Below are 17,426 nucleotides of genomic sequence, written 5' to 3' on the forward strand. Positions count from 1 at the left end.
ACAGCTTTTAGTACTGGATAAAGCACATAGATTACTTTCTTGCATATGACAATTCTTTTTATCCTGGTACAGGGTTGACTCAGTCAGTCTGTGATGTGCTGTCCTTCGCAGATCCTTTTCCCTTAGAAGTGCCATACCACTGATCAATCCCTTCTGTGGCTCTGTACACTGCAGCACTGTTTCTTGAATTGTTGAATGTATTTTCAGACTGTTTCCTTGTCTGATAAAAATATTGTGAATTCTGATTTTTAACACTGTACTTCAGCTTACTAGCATAGTATTGTTTGCCTATTTAATATTGACAATTAATACAAGAAAGATTGTACCAAAGTAAGGCAACTTTTTCATTAGCACATTGTTGTATGAATTTGGCTTAAGATACTCAAAAAGTACTTTCAAACTGATGATTGAAATCTGATTTCAGCACATTAGGGCTTTTTCTTTTAAGCTAGCAGTATGAAGAGAAAATAATAATAAAACTTTATTGAAATATTCGTGCCTCAAACATTAGATTTGTAGCAGTAATGTGGAAAAAATTTATCTCTACTGTAATGGAAATTTAGGCAGCTGTATCAATTTTGTGTGTGTTTATGTACAGGAGAGGAAGTAATATGTCAGTGGCTGACTGGCAAGAGTCCGTGATACAGTGGAAGGCCAGAGAACCTCAACAGACCAAGGCTTGAGGGCTTAATTTGATAGTCTCTGAAAAAGCAGATTATTGCTGCAAGAAAATGAAATGGACAAGGAAATAGAAATATGTTCCTTGCAGTAGTTGATTTGGTATTGAATGTAGCTATACAATCAGGATTTCTTAAATGAGTGGTGCTGGGAAGCAAGCAAACAGGCTTCTCTACCAGTCAGCAAAGTGGCAAGTGCAGTTTTCAAATGAAAAAAAACCTGGTATCCTTTGTATTTAAAGCTTGCTGATGAACATCTCCCACATTGCTCTTTGTAGTGTCTTGCTTTCATTTTATACAGAAATTTTTACAGAAATTTTTTTGATAGGTTTCAAAATCCTATACCCTTCTTCTGAAATAAATCATGTTCATTCAGGCATAGGGTGGCTTTCTAAGCTTTAGTTTCAGCTGCCTTCTAATACCTTATGCTCCACCAGCCTTCTTTCCATACTTACCCTCCATCGAATATCTTGTTTCCTGCTGAAATATTTTTCCATTTCATCTTGCCTAAAATAGTTGTGACCAAACTGTTACATTCTGATGAAATTTGCTCTCCCTTTGATTCATCATATGACTTTAGAGCATTTAATCTCATTTTAAGAAATATTTTCCAGGAAGCAGACCTTTATTAAGAATATGTATGTATTATTTATGCAAATAGATAAAAAATAGTACGTAATAATATTCGTGTCCTTGACACTTTTATTGAAAGTATTATCATAGGTATATAAGGTAATCTTGCTTTGGTGAATAAGACTTACTTTGAGATGAAAAGTAACGAAAATAAAAAAATTGTTTAATTTCTTATTACTAAATAGAGGTATTACATATTTTTTGTAATTACTAATGCTTAGTAATTTTAGCTTTAATTCATGTTTATGAGCTTTTTTTTCAAGTTGCAGAAAATTATTCTGAAAATGTTAAAGTTTCATGTTTGTTCTTGCTTTTCATTCTTTCACCTCAAATATATTTTTGACTTCAAACTACCAGTTTTATATTGTAAATTAAAACTGAATATCTGTATTTGGAAAGGCTTATAATACTAACACAGTTGCTTTTGTGCCCATTTAAATGTAATAAATAGTTTTGTTAGATACTGTGCTTGTTTTACAGTGTGTTTTTAAGGTGGCTTCAGATTTACTGCTGGGAAAATCTTTAACGTTCAAAGTAAATTGTTCTGTGAGGGAGTTTTGATGTCCAATACGAGCAAAGTACTATGATAAAAAGAACTGCAACAGTTAAATTCCTTAAGGCAAACTTGCTTCATTACCTCATTTATGGATCAGTAAGCCAAGTTTTAAAAGAAAGGCAGTTTCTTTGGAGCAATTCAGATGGCAGAAAATCTTGTGATAGTTGAATTGAGCTAATAATGAAGATGAGTGCCAATAGAATAATAGTAGGAAAAGGAAAAAAGCTAACTAAATGTCTTCTATTATACATATTTGTTCTGAGTAGTCTATAAAACTAATAGAAATTGGGTTATTTTCAATGCAAATCTGTTTGATTCTCTCTGTAAGACTTTTAAACTACAGTCAAATTGGAATGATAAGTAGGGAGTGCTATGTTGCCACTTCTGACAAGCACTGCATGGGAATTTTAAGCGTAAATTCCTGTGCCTGTAGGAATTTGGGAGAATCACAGCTCATTAGCTCTTTCTGTTAAAAGGTTGGTTTCCCTTTTGTAGCGGGATCCTGAAAGAACCATGAAAATTTCTCTTTCAGGAGTCATTGCCTTGCAAAGAATCATGGTAATATCAGCCAGCAGCCTGATAGTATCATGGCAAAACAGAAAATAACTTGTAGGGTTCTAATAACCTGGAATAGCAGTATTGGATTGTATTGGATTTTTTAAAGGAGATATTTCTGTGCCAAATGTTTTCTGTCTTTCTGACATATGGTAAGAAAAGTGGGGGGGGGGCGTTTCCTTCCTTACTTACTTATCCAGTGAAATCCTCTTGATTCTCTTGGTTCTAATGTTTATTTTCCTGAATTGTAGATTAAATTATATTTGGAAGAAATGCAATTTTAATCTAATAGTAGAGATAAACTTGAAGAATTCTTGTTTATCTCTATGAATTTTATTGATGATAATGCCTAACAGATTGAGATATTACTTTATTTAATGTTTTATCTGGAATTAATTTCAACTTCTGTTGTGTTTAATCTATTTTTTACTTCCTGTTTTCTCTCTCTATATATGTATATATGACATATTTATGAAATGAAATAAGCAATGAACTCATGACATAATATAGAATAACTTTTGAAAAAGGTACCTTTTTTCCATAATATACCATTAATTATTGCATTCAATTGTAAACTGGTAAGTTTGCTTAAAGATAAAGTACAACTTAGAATTTGCCCAAATTGATGTTCTTGATTTTTACTTAAAAAATATATTTTGCTGTAATGCATCCTGCTTACATTTCTTTAAAGATTAATAATTGTCCAGTTATGTAATAGCTTGCAATAAAACCACTTAGAACTGGGAAAGGGAAGTGTTTCCCACTTTGTTCAATGTAAGAAAATAGTTTAAATGTGAAGATTTTTAATAGACTACAAAATAAACACTTCAGAAAAATACTTGCACTAAGCGTTTTTTTCTTGTTGCTCTGCAGTCTCAGTTTGAACTCAGGGTATTCCATATTCGTGGAGAACATGCTGTCTCAACCGCTCAGCTTGAGGAAACCATTGCACATCTGAAGAATGAACTTGATAATAAATTAAACAGAAGAAATGAAAAAGCAAAGGATATTGGTGTTTCTACTGAAGATGATAACCCGCCAAAGGCATACCGAAATGTATGTATACAGACTGACAGAGAAACTTTCATAAAGCCCAGTGAAGAAGATAACAGAGGTGTGAAAAATAACCAAATAGTACCCAAAAAGCTTAATATTTCTTCTTTGACACATAGTATATCTGCCCAAAGTGAAAATAAGGACAATTACAATGTACAGTCATCAGAAAGTGTCTTGTCTTGTCAACCAAAACAAATGCTGCCTCCTCCACCGCCACCTCCTCCCCTTCCTGATTCTTCGCTGTCCTCTGTAGTTCCTCCGCCACCACCTTTGCCAGTGGGTCTGACTTCACTGACATCTCAGTTTGGATCTGGTCCACCACTGCCACCTCCACTTTCTGAAGGCTGTAGGAACTTTCAAGCACCACCACCACCGCCACCACCACCACTTCCAGGGCTGGGACCTCCTGTTCCTCCTCCACTGCCTGGATCTGGGTTGCCTCCACCCCCTCCACCTCCTGGGCCTGGGTTCTTTTTTAGTAGCACTTTATCTTCAAACCAAGGTCCTCGAAAACCTGCCATTGAACCTGGCCGTCCCATGAAGCCTTTGTATTGGACACGAATACAATTGCAAGATAACAGGTAAAATACATTTACTTGGACTTAGAGTTGCTACTTACAGGTCAGTGTAGAGACAAGGAATTTACATAATTCTAGAAAAAAACCAAAACTAGTCAGTTCTAGAAGTCTGAAAAAAATCAGTTGTTTTAAAATGTATGGATTATAAATGAAAACTTTTTGCATCACAGCAACAAGATGTTTTATTTGGGTTTTTTTTCCCAATTATTCAATACATGGATAGCTATAGTGACAGGGTGCATCCCAGATTTAGGACTAAAAGGTAAAAGGATAGCCAAGAGAAAGATTTTTTTTTTTTTAATTAAGTTTGTGTTAGAATTAGAATTGAAATGTTAAAGTTTGATCAGGGGAGAATTTAGTTGCATTTTTTGCTTTCCAGGCACTTCATGTGATCCTCTCTCCAGAGAATTTTGTTGTGTCATCCTCTGTGATTCCAGTTCTAGAAACTCAAAACATTTAAACTGGAACCTAATCTCTCTGTGTAATTCTGTCTGAGCAGGAATAATAAAGCATATGTAAAAACATAAGCAGCTCAGCAACCAGTAGCATGAAGTGTCCATTATGGACAAGTCTCAGTCCCGATGGAGACCTCTTACAGCTTAAAAAAAAAAATAGATATAAAATTAAAAAAAAAAAACCTACCCACCTTTCTATTATTTAGTGCAGGGGTAGAATCTTGATAGAATGTGCTTGAGGGAGGGATGCCATCCAGGAGGACCTTGATACGCTTGAGTAGTGAGACTACAAACAAGGCCAAGTGCAAGGTCCTGCATGTCAGTTGGAGTAGCTCCCAGTATCAGTAGGATCTGTGGAATAGAGGAGGTAGATTTAGATGGAATGTAAGGAAGAAATGCTTTACTTTGATAGTGGTGAGGCGCTGAAAGGTTTCCAGTAGGAGCTAGCTGCGTGTGCCTCTTTCCTGGAAGTGCTTAAGGCCAGATTGGATGGGCACTGTACAGCCTGGTCTAGTGGAGGTTGTTCCTGACCATGGCAAGGGGTTGGAATGAGATGATCTTCAAAGTTCTTTCAACCCAGGTCATTCTGTGGTTCTATAACAGTATTCTAGTAGTGTATTCTGTTGTACCAAATCCAAAGTTACTACGAAATATACCATTTTATTGATTAGTTTGTAAGTGGTAATTTGGTGAACAGGCATAAATAAACAATTTTTGGCCAGGTTTTTTGAAATGATCCTACAATCTTTGTTTATGCTGCCTGTTTATTTAGCTGACAGGAGTAAAACAGTTCTACCAATTACACTTTCTGAACCAGCATTAATACCTTACTACCACAGCTACTCAGCTGCTCTTTTGGATTTGACTGATTCTGACTTTTCTTCTTTGTTTATTACTGAAATATGGAGCTCATTAGAAGGGATAGATCAGAAAGGATTTTAGAGGGATGCTTAAGTGACACAGACTTTTTTATTTTAATGAAGAGCTGTTTATTAATTCACGTCCTGCATTAATGCAAATAATGAAGTTACATTATTATTTAGGTCTTGAAGTCTGAATCATTATTATCTGTGTTCAAAATTACATTACCCTAGCAGCAGTTACCAAGATGATAAATATAAACATTTTAATAAGTTAAATTATGTTACTATATATGGCCTACAGTCATAACACATCATAATATTATATTGCTATATAATATATACATGCAGTATATTACATACAGTATTATATAGTGTGATTATATTATATACTGTAATACATTGTGAATTTTTATAAATTATTTATTATACTTTATTTATCCTGTAATAATTATATTTTTTAAATTGTGTATTTAAATTATTTAATATTATAATAATATTTTATTTACAGGTTTCTTTACTATATTTAACACTTAGAAGTAAATATCTACAGTAAAGTGGATTTAAGTATGAGTATTATTTTACTTTACAGCTCTGAATTTATTTTGATGAGAAAGTACCATTATTCTGGTGTAATAAAACATTGTAAGGTGTTAATATTTTATATAAAATATTTGACAGGAACAAAGAAATTAGTGAAACATCAGTTGTATATTCTTAGTTTTTTAGAATTAAAAATAATTAAAATTTTCTGAAACTCAAAATTTTTCAGAATTGAGATATTTTGTAGCAGGAGGCTTGAACATTTTGGTTTTACTTTCCCAGTATTTCTTCAGCTTAATTTTTTTATAGTGAATCAATAGTTGGTCCATAAATAGACTTCATTCTAATTCTTCCTGTTGAATCAATGACATAAAAGTTTTCTTTCTGAAGTAGTGCTGGTTCACCACGCTTTTGCAAGGTAAGGTATAATTCGTAGCATTCTGATAAACTACTGGTCACCAAATGTAATGTCCAGCATTTTCATGGTCTGTATTAGAACTGGAAATTTCTTTAAGGATTTGCTGCTCAGATCAGAAACTGTCCAGGACTTCTTGTTGCAGAGCCAGGAAGAATCCTTTATTTTTCAGTATTGTTAACATGATAACTAATATCAGGAAGAACGAAGCTGTGGAGCTCTAAGCATGTCTTGTGACACGTAATATGCTGCATCAACAGATGATAATGGAAAAAAATGCAAAGTTCCTTAAACATACATGATAATAGACAGTTAAATGTTAAGTAGAAAAAAAAATCCTAATTTTGAAAAAAAAAAAAAAAGTTGGTTCCTTTTTCCTTTGGAATTGGTAGATATTCCATTTTGTTGCACATTACATCTGTGTTTAGTGACATCGGCCATTTGTATTTTATAGTGGATTTCATCACTTTTTTTAAATTGCAAATAATTTCACTGCCTTTTAGTGACATCTGCTGGAAGAAGTGGTCCCACCTTCTACTGATAAACAGACAAGAATACTCAGAAGTTTTGTCCCGCATTATTTCCTGAAACATGGAAAGTTTGAAACAAAGCCCTTTCAAAATTGATGTACAATGTTTGTAGCACTACATATTATTTTCTCCTAATCCAGATAAAACTAGAGGATTGTGTAAACAAGCTCCCAACTTGATCCAAAACTAAATCTGGTCTTGGAAGGCAAAAAAAGAAGGATAGAAAATCTACATTTAAAATTTGCAGTTGGTTGAATGGAGAAGAATACTGGCTAGTCTCCCAAGATATAAGCCACATAATTACTGTAGTTTCTGAGAACTGCAACGAGGATAAATATGAGCATACAACATCTGTGGATAACATGAAGTAAATCAAGTCCTATACAAATTGCCCCAAATGCTCTTAAAATATGCTTGAATAAAGTTTGTTCACTATTTGTTGATATTGTTTACTTTCATAGGTCTAAACAGATTACTGGGAATTTCTCAAAAAAGCTGACATTGGAGTACTTCTAATCCTAGTTGAAGTGGTAGAAATCTCTTGACATGTATTTGCACAAGCTGCCATTGTTGCACAGAGAATGGTACAATATGAATGATGCATTTCTGTAGCCTAGCAGGCGTGGACTAAATAGCTGAAATTAATAACTAAAACTAAGAGAAAAACTGTTTGACTCCTTACAAGAGCAAGGTATAGTAAAGGAATGCTCTTTGTGTTGCTTTGAGTTTAAATCTATCATGGATTTTAATCTATTATGGTTAGATCTATTATGGTTTCTCATAAAGTTTAGAAATTTTATCATTACCTTTCCCTTTATAGGAAAACTGCTATGCCAACATTATGGGAATCACTGGAAGAACCTGATATACTTGACACTACTGAGTTTGAATATTTATTCTCCAAAGACACCACTCAGGAAAAAAGAAAACCATTATCAGAGACTTACGAAAAGAAAACCAAGGCCAAAAAGGTATTTATTGTTTCTTTCTTTGTCTTTGTTTGTTTGTTACTGTTTAGTCTTTCATTTTGAGAAAACTCCCTTTTAATTTTTGGATTTTTTGTGAATGAGCAAGAAAGGAAACTATGGATTGCTAATTCAATCTCAATTCTCTTGCTAGGGAATGCAGGGCTATTATGTACTTTGGCAGATTTTTTGTCTTTGATAATGAAAGTTCCACATCCCAGTGAGACAGAAAAAAATACTGTGTAGGAGAATAGAATTAAAGTTCTATTTCATATGTGGTAGTTCAGGCCATTATTTGCCCTTGAGCTGATTTATAATAATTGCCTGTCATTAGTTACTCCAGCAAACCTTTCTTCCACTAAGATTAATTTTATTGGAAAAATAACATTTTCAGCAACATTTTGAATAAGGAATGCCAAATTTTTTCCCAGTGTAGCTAAGGTGTTGTGTCAGGAAGGGACAGGACATTCATGTCTTTAATGGCCAAACCCACATGCAATAGCTGTGTCATTGCCATAGTGCAGATATTGTCTGCCTCAGACATGATCCATTACAGAGACCGCTGACATTTACCAATTGGGATGTGCAGATAGGAAAAGGAAATGCCATTAGTAGTATTTCCTGCCAGAAAAATTCTAAACTGAATAATAATCAATACTGTTTTCCTAAAACAGTGCGATTACACATCAGAAAGTACTGAAACATTTATTGTTTTAAATCTCTTTGAGTTTACCTGCTTGGAACCACAAGAGGGCACTTTGCATGTGAGCTGTGCTTGCTACCTTCAAGTTTATAGTAAATAGAGCGTGAAACGTGTATACGTGTTGGTGCTCTCAGATTTTTCAGAACATCTTTGACCACAAATTCCCTGTACTGTGTCTTAATGCAACAGCTAATGAGAAGTATCAGTAAGGCTGTAGAATTTATAGAACTCAAATTCATGCAAATAGTAAATAATTTAAAATAGGGCCTGGATGGGGACATGCCGGCATTTGCAAATACACACCAAAGAAATAATTGTTACAGTCCTTCAAATATTAGACTGAAGTTGGGCGTGAACATCTCTGTGAAAAATATTTTGAGATATTTTACTTGACAAATGCTTGAAGTGAATGTGATAGCAGCAGCTGTATCCATAAATTCCATTAGTTCACATATCTTACACCTTCTTTCTAATATTTATTTTTATATTTCATTAATTTACCTTTTTCAGAAGTAATTATATAATAGGAGATACAGGTTTCTAAAGAACTATGAAGAATCATGGTTACTATGAAGAACTATTAATCACTGTAGCTTTAATGGGGAATCAATATGGACAAATAGTTCCCTTTTCATTTCAAAATCTCAGTAATTAATGGAGTGTATCTACTTCTCCAAGGGGGTGACAGCAAACCAGGTACAGAATTAGCCGTGTATGCGGAAAGATGAAATTGGGCTTTTCCATTTCCTTGCTACTTGGTAAACTAACTTAATTGTTTGAGCAGCATGGTTTTTTGGTGATTTCTCTTGGCTTGTCTAAAATTGAATTGGATAATACTCAAAGAACATATTGATATAATAGTATGCATTATTTCTTGTGAACAACCAATATATTTTCATGCAAGGACATCTTTTTTATTTCCATCAATGTTTTAATTATTCTGCTTTGTTATTAAAAGTAAAGGTACTATCTTAAGACAGTGGATATTTTACTGAAATTAATGAAATTAAAAAGGTTCCTTTAAAGTACTGTGACAAAATACAAAAAGAAATTCCCTAAGAAATAAATTCAGAATTATATGTATTGCCATGTCTTTAGTTTGGAAAACTGATGGGATTGTGATGATGGCGTTACAAACCATGGGAACTGTAGGTTTTTCCATGAGAATTTACAAAACTTGTGGTCAGTACTGGGAAACATTTCATCATTTGGTCAATTTAAAAATAAAAAATAAATCCACTTTTAGAATTCAAAGAAAATTTTAATTGAGTACAGAAGCATTTTCTTTTAGTATATCCTGTTTTTTCACCTTTCTCAGTTAAATAACTCATAATAGCAGCTGAATGTTTATACAGACCGTTGGCCCTCTTAGATGGTCCTGTGTTTTTCTTTGTCTTTCTGAAAGCCCGGATATCTGCAGGCTGGCTCCAGTGGATCAGTCTTGGTGGGCTGCAAATGATGAATTAGTAGAAAGGTATTTTATTAACTTACAGGAGTGTTTATTTGTAGATAATAACAGAGAGCTCCTGTAGATCAATAGAAAGCTGTCCATTTGGCTCATTTCATTTCTGGTTACTCGTGCTTTTTTTGGGTCTCAAAATTCCTTGCCTTTTTTCTAACAATTATATCTACTAGGGTTTTAGCAAGAATCTCTTTTTTTGCTTCAGTACCTAAATATCTGCTTGTCTGGTCTTAAAAATGGTAACAGTGTCACATTGTATAGTCTGGTTAAAGATGCTTTCTGTAAACATTAAGAAACACGAATCTCATGAGACTCATCAAATATTACAGATTTAGCTGATGCTTTGTCATTTATAAATGACTTATTTATAAATTCCTTTTCATGTTATCTAAAACAACCTTCCAGAGCAAGATACAGGTACAGTGATGAAGTTGTAATTGTGTTTGAAATAATTAAGCTTTTTTATTTAATGATACCTGTTAAGACTGGCCCACTCACTGCATTCGACCTCTTCTCTGCACAAACTATGCCCTATTTCATAGCATCTTATACAAACTAAGTTCCGCCTTTTTGGTATTTAGGGAAATGACAGACCAATAGATGGTGCAGGTCTGCTTATTAAAACATGATTATTCAATACTTTGCTCCTTGAATGAGAATTGCATCAGTGCCTCACAGTCAAGTTCCTTTTTCAATTGGAAGTAAGATGATATCTTTAGAATTAGAGGGTAATTGTTTCTTATTTAGCTCTTTTGCAGTCCCAAATAAAACAATATTATTCCGTTTATTCTCAGAATTATTAGTTTTGTGAAACCAAGTGGGAATAATCTGTACGTTTAGGCTGTGAAATGAATGCTTCTGTGGAAAGCCTATAGAAATTTCAGTTCCTTCTGTTCTTACCCATTTTTCCAGGTAGTAGACACCGTATGGCAACAACAGACAGTTTTACTTACAGCTAGTAGACACCTGCCATTTTCAGCCAGAAATGTCCAAATATCCTACATAAGCCGCACTAGGGGAAGTGTAGGTTGGACATTAGGAAGAATTTCTTCACAGAAAGGATGATTAGCCATTGGAATGGACTCTCCAGTAAGGGGCAGAGTCACTGTCCCTGGAGGTGTTTAATGAAAGACTGACAGTGGTACTCAGTGCCATGGTCTGGTTGACATGGTGGTGTTCAGTCACAGGTTGGACTTGATGTCAGGAATCTCTTCCAACCTGATTGATTCTGCGATTAAGGTAAATTGAATGGCTGGTCTATTTTCCAGTACCATTTGCTTGGCAGGTTGTGCTCGGAAAGGAAACTTCTGAGTTTGTATTCGTATTACATATATGTATTTATACTCATATAATTACAATATAATATATGTTTTATAAAATGAATACTTAGATCAATAATATTCCAATATATCATCAATAGTATTTCTATTCATACAGAAATATACTCATTGTCAAAATAGGAGAATACACTGAGGACTCTGGACTTCTCTGCTGGTTGTAGTTACCTTGGTATTTGCACTTATTTCTTGGATAGCAGAATACTAACTCTGCAGCCACCACCTATTTATGAGAGGTTTCAAATGTACTGAAGTTTATCCTTCAGAAGACTTTCATGTTCCTGAGATCTGGTGTGACAGACAAAGATAAGAACAAAGCTAGCGCAATTAATGCAAGGTTAATATAATTAAGGATATTCAGCTACCTAAGAAAATAAGATGGGATAGAGCTGTCTAACTGACTGGTAATAGTTCAGCAGAAAGAGTCTTGGCATTATAGTGGCTCGCAAGAGGAACAAATCATGGTACTGCTAAAAATGAAAAGCAGAACTCTGATCAAGAAGTATTGCTTGCAAGACAGACTACTCAGCCATGTCTCAGTTAAGAACTGCGTCTAGATTTAGGCCCTACAACCCTTCATTAAAAATTTGTTGACTATAAAGAGTCAAGAAGAGGGAGAATGATGAAAAGTGAAGTAGTCTCTAAGGAAAGAATCAAATTATTATGATTGTTTAGTCTAGAAAGGAGAAGGTTGATTGGGACACACAGTATAAGTGTAATCAAGTGCATGCAGCTGCTGCAAAGAAAAATTATGAAAAGCTTTCTAAGAGCAAGAATACCAAAGAAATGGGGAAAAATTTTGGCTAGGGAAATTGTGTTTCTGTATTTGGAGATCTTTAGGAAAGTTTGTTTACAATGGTGCACATATAATTGATAACTGTCTCGAAGTGCAGAAATGCTGTGAATGACATTTTGAGTGTCTTTTCAACATCTTGACACTGTTAAACAAAGGACATAAAATCCACTTTCTGCCTGTTGTCCTATGGATTGAAACAGCTGGCTGTACTTTTTTCAAGAATGGAAACACTTTCATGATTCCCAAATTTGTTGCCTTTGTGCCAGACAGAAATGGCTTATTGGGTTGCACTGATTTCCAGAGGCTTCTGACAAGTATGTGGGGGAAGAAAGGAAGGGAAATTAAGAATCTAAGCAGCAGTGGTAAAACAACTTAAAGGACTGCATAGCAGGCGATTTTACTTATTTTTAGAAACATAATAACTTACTTTGGAATAGTAAGTTCACTTGATAGTGATACAGTGTAAAAATAATAAAGGTTAAATGAAGGTCAGGTGTACCTTCCTAGTACACAGATACATACTTGAAGACTTGAAGTTTGTTATGGTGATGCTTATCTGGGTTTATAAGCCCTGCAAACTGTGTGGATGCTCATGCTTCTTTGATCATGCAGCACTTTGGAAAATGTAGCACCTTTGGAAGAACTTTATTTTTTTTTTCCAACTGTACACCCTCTGAAATAATTCAGGAAACTCTTGTTCTTGTGCATTTATCTTCTCTGCATGTATGCAATCTTTAATGTTCTACTGTATTATGTAGATAATGATAAAAATTAGTATTCTGAGGTTTTGATATTATGTCTTGAGAATAGAATTAGTTTTTTCTGGTTGGGAGAGTTTACCGGCTAGATGAATATATTAGTTATGTCCCAATATTAGAGCAAAATACCATGCAATATATTTAAATATTTAAAATATAATTCTTCTCTCATAAAAATGTTCTAAAATTAAGACTAGATGCATTATAATCCTATATGAAGTAATGTAATGCAGTAAATGTTTGATGTCCATGAAATGGAGAAGAGATGATTGCTGACTTTCCCAGAGACTCCAGGTGGATAAATAATATATAGGAGTGGGATTTATTTTGTAGTTGTTTTATAGTTCTGAAGTGGTTGAATATGCAGCAGGAAAAGTTCAAATTACTGGAAGAAAACAAAAGTCCCTTAGCACCTGCATATGAATCAAATAAATAAAAGACATTATTCATTATGATACTCTGTAATCTTGAAAAAGAGATATTTAAAAAAGATTTCTTTGCTGCAGTTTTTTCCATGTGCATATTGTTGCTCCATTGCTAGATTTAACACATAAATTGAAGTTTTATAAGTTTTTCCAATATATTTGAGCACTTGTTAGTAATTTATCCTCAAAAACTCAAGTATTTTTTATGCTTTTTCAAGAAACAGGATAGTTGGATATTTGTGATGCCACTCTGTCTTCATCTTACCAAAAAAAAAGAGTAAATGTCAAGTAATTTGTGTCAGGTGTATGCTCCAAATGAAAGTCCATCAATCATTTTTGGCCCTTTAGTGCAATGATTATAATTTCAAAGACGCAGGAGGACATTAAAGATAATGGCTTTTCTGTTGTCTATTATCTCTAAAAGACTTCACGTAATTATTAACATGTGTTCTCATTTACGAAGAGTGTCAATATTTTGAGTGAATTGCATTTTTTTAACTGAAAGGGATATGCCTGTCAGCAAGTTTTTTGTCCATCTAACTAAACGAGCAATTACAATTAATAAATTTTGTGTTTCCGCAAGAAGGGCAGATATTGCCGAAAGTGTTGGAAGCTTTGCAGGGTTGAAACACAATGACTGTCTTCGGCTTCTGCATAAGATAATAAACAGTGTTCAAACTTAAGCAGAAGTAGTAAAATGCTAGTGCGTGCTCTTCTGAGGCACTCTCACTTTCTTTTCATATTTTATTCTGTGTTGAGAAAAATAACTGGCATTCCTTGTTTATCACAAAGCCCTGAAGTCATGTAGAATATAGAAATTATCCAAATTATTTTGTGGTTTGTCTTATTTTTGCAGTTCTGATAGGAGTAAAGATACTGAAAGAAGTTTCTTACTAGCTCATTTCATACCTCCTATTTGAACCTAGTAAATTGCCATTTGTATATACTTTAGAAAAAGGCTAAAAGTAGTGGTGTTTTCGAGGTAACAAAATTGTAAATGGACTTCAAAAAATAAAAGGCTATGGTTCATCCATGTGAAGGAAAACATAGTCAAATTTGACTGTCCCTTGAGCAGGATTATGAGAGATAATGTCCAGTTTTATGCTTCTGAAATTTCATTAGTAACTCTTGGAGTCTTTATGCAGAATGACTTGAGGGGGGCACAGTTTGTCTTCTTGTGCAGGATAGTCTTCCTGTGTTCGAACAGGGTTTCAGCAGTCTACTCATGATTTGCTGAAAAAGGTATTGAGTGGGAATGGAGGGAAATACTGTAATATGCAGGACAGCTTTTTGGCTTCTGGCTTTTCTCAATACATTTCAATATTATGGAAGGAATCCATGCCCCACCAGGAGGAAGGATTTATCTTTTAATCACTAAAGTAAACTGAATCTCTTCAGATTTCAGCACCAATAAGTGTCCTGGACAGAATGTGGACATTGAAGTTAGACAAAACAGTAAAGTCTTTTGTATAGTATTTAATGAAATACATTTCTGGCTACATCGGAGAAACACCTTCTAATGGGAATGACAGAATAATTTATTAGTGTATTCAAGCTTTGGTGTATCTTCACTTTTTAATTAGATTATAAAGATTTGAAAGATGTAGATGAGACCACTTGTGTACAGGAAATCAGCTAACTTAATAACATTAAAAAAAACTCAGGGGGAAAAAATCTCAAAAAGCAAATAATGGTATGGATCAATGAAGTAAATGAATTATCTATCACCAGCAGTCACAATTTTGTCACTAAACCAGAAGATGCTGCATCCATCACAACAATACATTCATAGCCTGGAGAAGCAACAGGCAGCTGGCTAACCCCACCACTGGGCATAGCAGCATCAGCTGGTGTCAGCTGGGTTGTAGCTGCTTACCTGTCACTGCCAGCTACAAGCAAGTCCTAATATGCTGGGAGGTGGTCAGTGGTTTGTCTTTTAAAAGCATAGAATAAATAGTTCAATGCAGTCTTTACAAACTTTTCTTTTATTTGCCTTACGTTTTTACTGAACTGAAAAAGTGCTGATTTTTTTGTTTGTTTGTTTGTTTGTGTCTCCATTCTATTCGGAACTCATACACATATGTAATTCCCCCTTAGTTACTTTGCCAGAATAACCATCATTTGGGACAAAATTAGTGTCTTTGAAAATAAATTCTCTGTTCTACTACTGATAATATATTTTAACTGCAAAATCTTCCAAGTTCCACATCGATTCTAAAAATCCATGACAAAATTTCAGTATAATACTTAGCATTATAACTATGGGTTTGAAGTAGTTTTATGCTCAATTTAAGCTATTCTGTTGTCATGGTCCTCCATTTTTGCTCCCTTTTAGCCTTTAGTTACTCGGTTGAAGATATTTCAGGTAGTCTGCATCTAGTTTGATGTCTGGTAATTGTCACCATGTGTACATTTGTCTAAAATGCATGTGAACATACAGTTAGTTGCCGTTTTAAGTCATTAATCTCTGGTTAAACTTTTAAAATTTTATAGGGCTGTCTTTAAGGGTTTTTTCACAAGTCATTGGAGGGGGAGGTCTTGCTTAGTGATGTGAGCTAGTTTGATCTTATCTGGAGAATATATTAGCACTTACAAATATTTTAGTGGAATGATTTCAAATGTCATATTGTCTACAACAGCTATAGTCTGGAAAGGTTTTGCCTCAAACTAGGTGTGTCTAATGGGGTTTGTGACAATCTCTGAATTTGCCCTGAACAAGGTCAGCTTGGAGGTCAGTGAATGCTGTACAAATTGCGTTCTGCTCAAACCTGTAATTATCCCTGTAAGAACTTAATGTGCTGCGGAGTTCAGCAAATTCATGTAAAGCTTCAGAAATTACCATGATAAACCAAGCAGTTACTTACATTTGCTCAGAAGAATCAGTCAACGGGATTTAATGATTCCACAGCGTTCATTTAAGGCAAATTGGAGGAAAATCGTCGGCTTCTGTACTGAGGGGATTAAGAGCCTGAATTCTTTGTCATTTGAGCAAAACACTTTCCATAGTAATAATTTCATAATATCCATCATGTGTGCTGTACATATAGGCAGAAAAAACTCTCAGGACAGATTTTTTTCAAAGTTTGGCAGAAAATGCACACTATCTACTTTAACATAAGTTTACTATTGAGTACCTACAAGAGGGACCAGAGATATCTGTCAGCTGTTTGTTGAAGACAGCATGTATTCCAACTTGTGCATGTATTTTCCAATTTCAGTACTCTAAATAAGAGCTAACTTCTCATTTTCATGTGAAAATGTCAGTATCATTTCTCTTTATCCTCTATTTGTCAAAAAATTCAATTTTGTGTAGATGAGTGACTAGGTATTTTTGTAGTTAAATATTTGTAAATCACATGAAACACAGATAGGAAACATTTTTATGAGTTAGTATAAATTTTGTCAGTTAATGGTCTCTAACATGAGCATCAATAAAAGTATTCCAGGAATAAGGGATAACAATTGCTTTAAGTTTTTGCTATTATTAAATATCCAAATACAAGTGCCACCTTTAATTTAAACATTAAAATTAGAATTGGAGAAATATAGATTAAATAGTGTTCAAATACTAAGAATATAAGGAAAAACATAGCTATTAGTTTTAATTTTGTGTACAAGTTGGTATTTTTAATAGTTTTTGTACATCAACACTATGAAGTAAGCCATTTTCTTGGATCTGAACATTTTGTATTTTGGAAGAACTTGTGTACGTATTGAAATTTGTGATGTGCTCCTGTCATATCTTCCTTATGAAATAAATCAAATTCACAAATACCATTAGCCCAGACCTTGTGGGAATTTTTTTTTTCACATTTCTAACACGTGAACTACACTGGTCCCCTTCTTTATAACTATTTTCAACCCAGCAAAGATAACAATAAGGTTTCCCTTACTCCTCTTTTTTCTTCTCCCCTAAACTGACATCAGAAAGTATTATTGTCTGAATATCAGTATATTACACTATCAAATATCTGTACCCAAATGTGAAAAAAATCCTGAAATCCCTGTGGTGTGTCAACAGTGTGGAATAAGCCCATTCAGACATCGGTGAAAGAAATACTTTGAGTAGTGCCCAGTGTTCCAGAAGTAGTGTTCCTTCTTGGTCAGGAATTGATTCTTTGC

At 34.1% G+C, this 17,426-nt stretch overlaps 1 protein-coding gene across 1 annotated transcript in view; it reads left to right on the plus strand.

Annotated features, from left to right (window-relative positions):
- The window catches only part of LOC136292507 (formin-like), a 128,430-nt gene that overhangs the window by 36,041 nt on the left and 74,963 nt on the right, over window positions 1–17,426 (plus strand). Inside the window, exons 4-5 of the mRNA XM_066188309.1 lie at window positions 3,295–4,058; window positions 7,679–7,829. Of these exons, the coding sequence (XP_066044406.1) occupies window positions 3,295–4,058; window positions 7,679–7,829 (915 nt within the window). The remainder of the gene's footprint in view (window positions 1–3,294; window positions 4,059–7,678; window positions 7,830–17,426) is intronic.

This window comes from Chamaea fasciata, unplaced genomic scaffold (genome assembly GCF_029207755.1).
Source record: "Chamaea fasciata isolate MVZ Bird 193981 ecotype frontalis unplaced genomic scaffold, bChaFas1.0.hap1 SCAF_7, whole genome shotgun sequence".
NCBI classification, from domain to species: domain Eukaryota; kingdom Metazoa; phylum Chordata; class Aves; order Passeriformes; family Sylviidae; genus Chamaea; species Chamaea fasciata.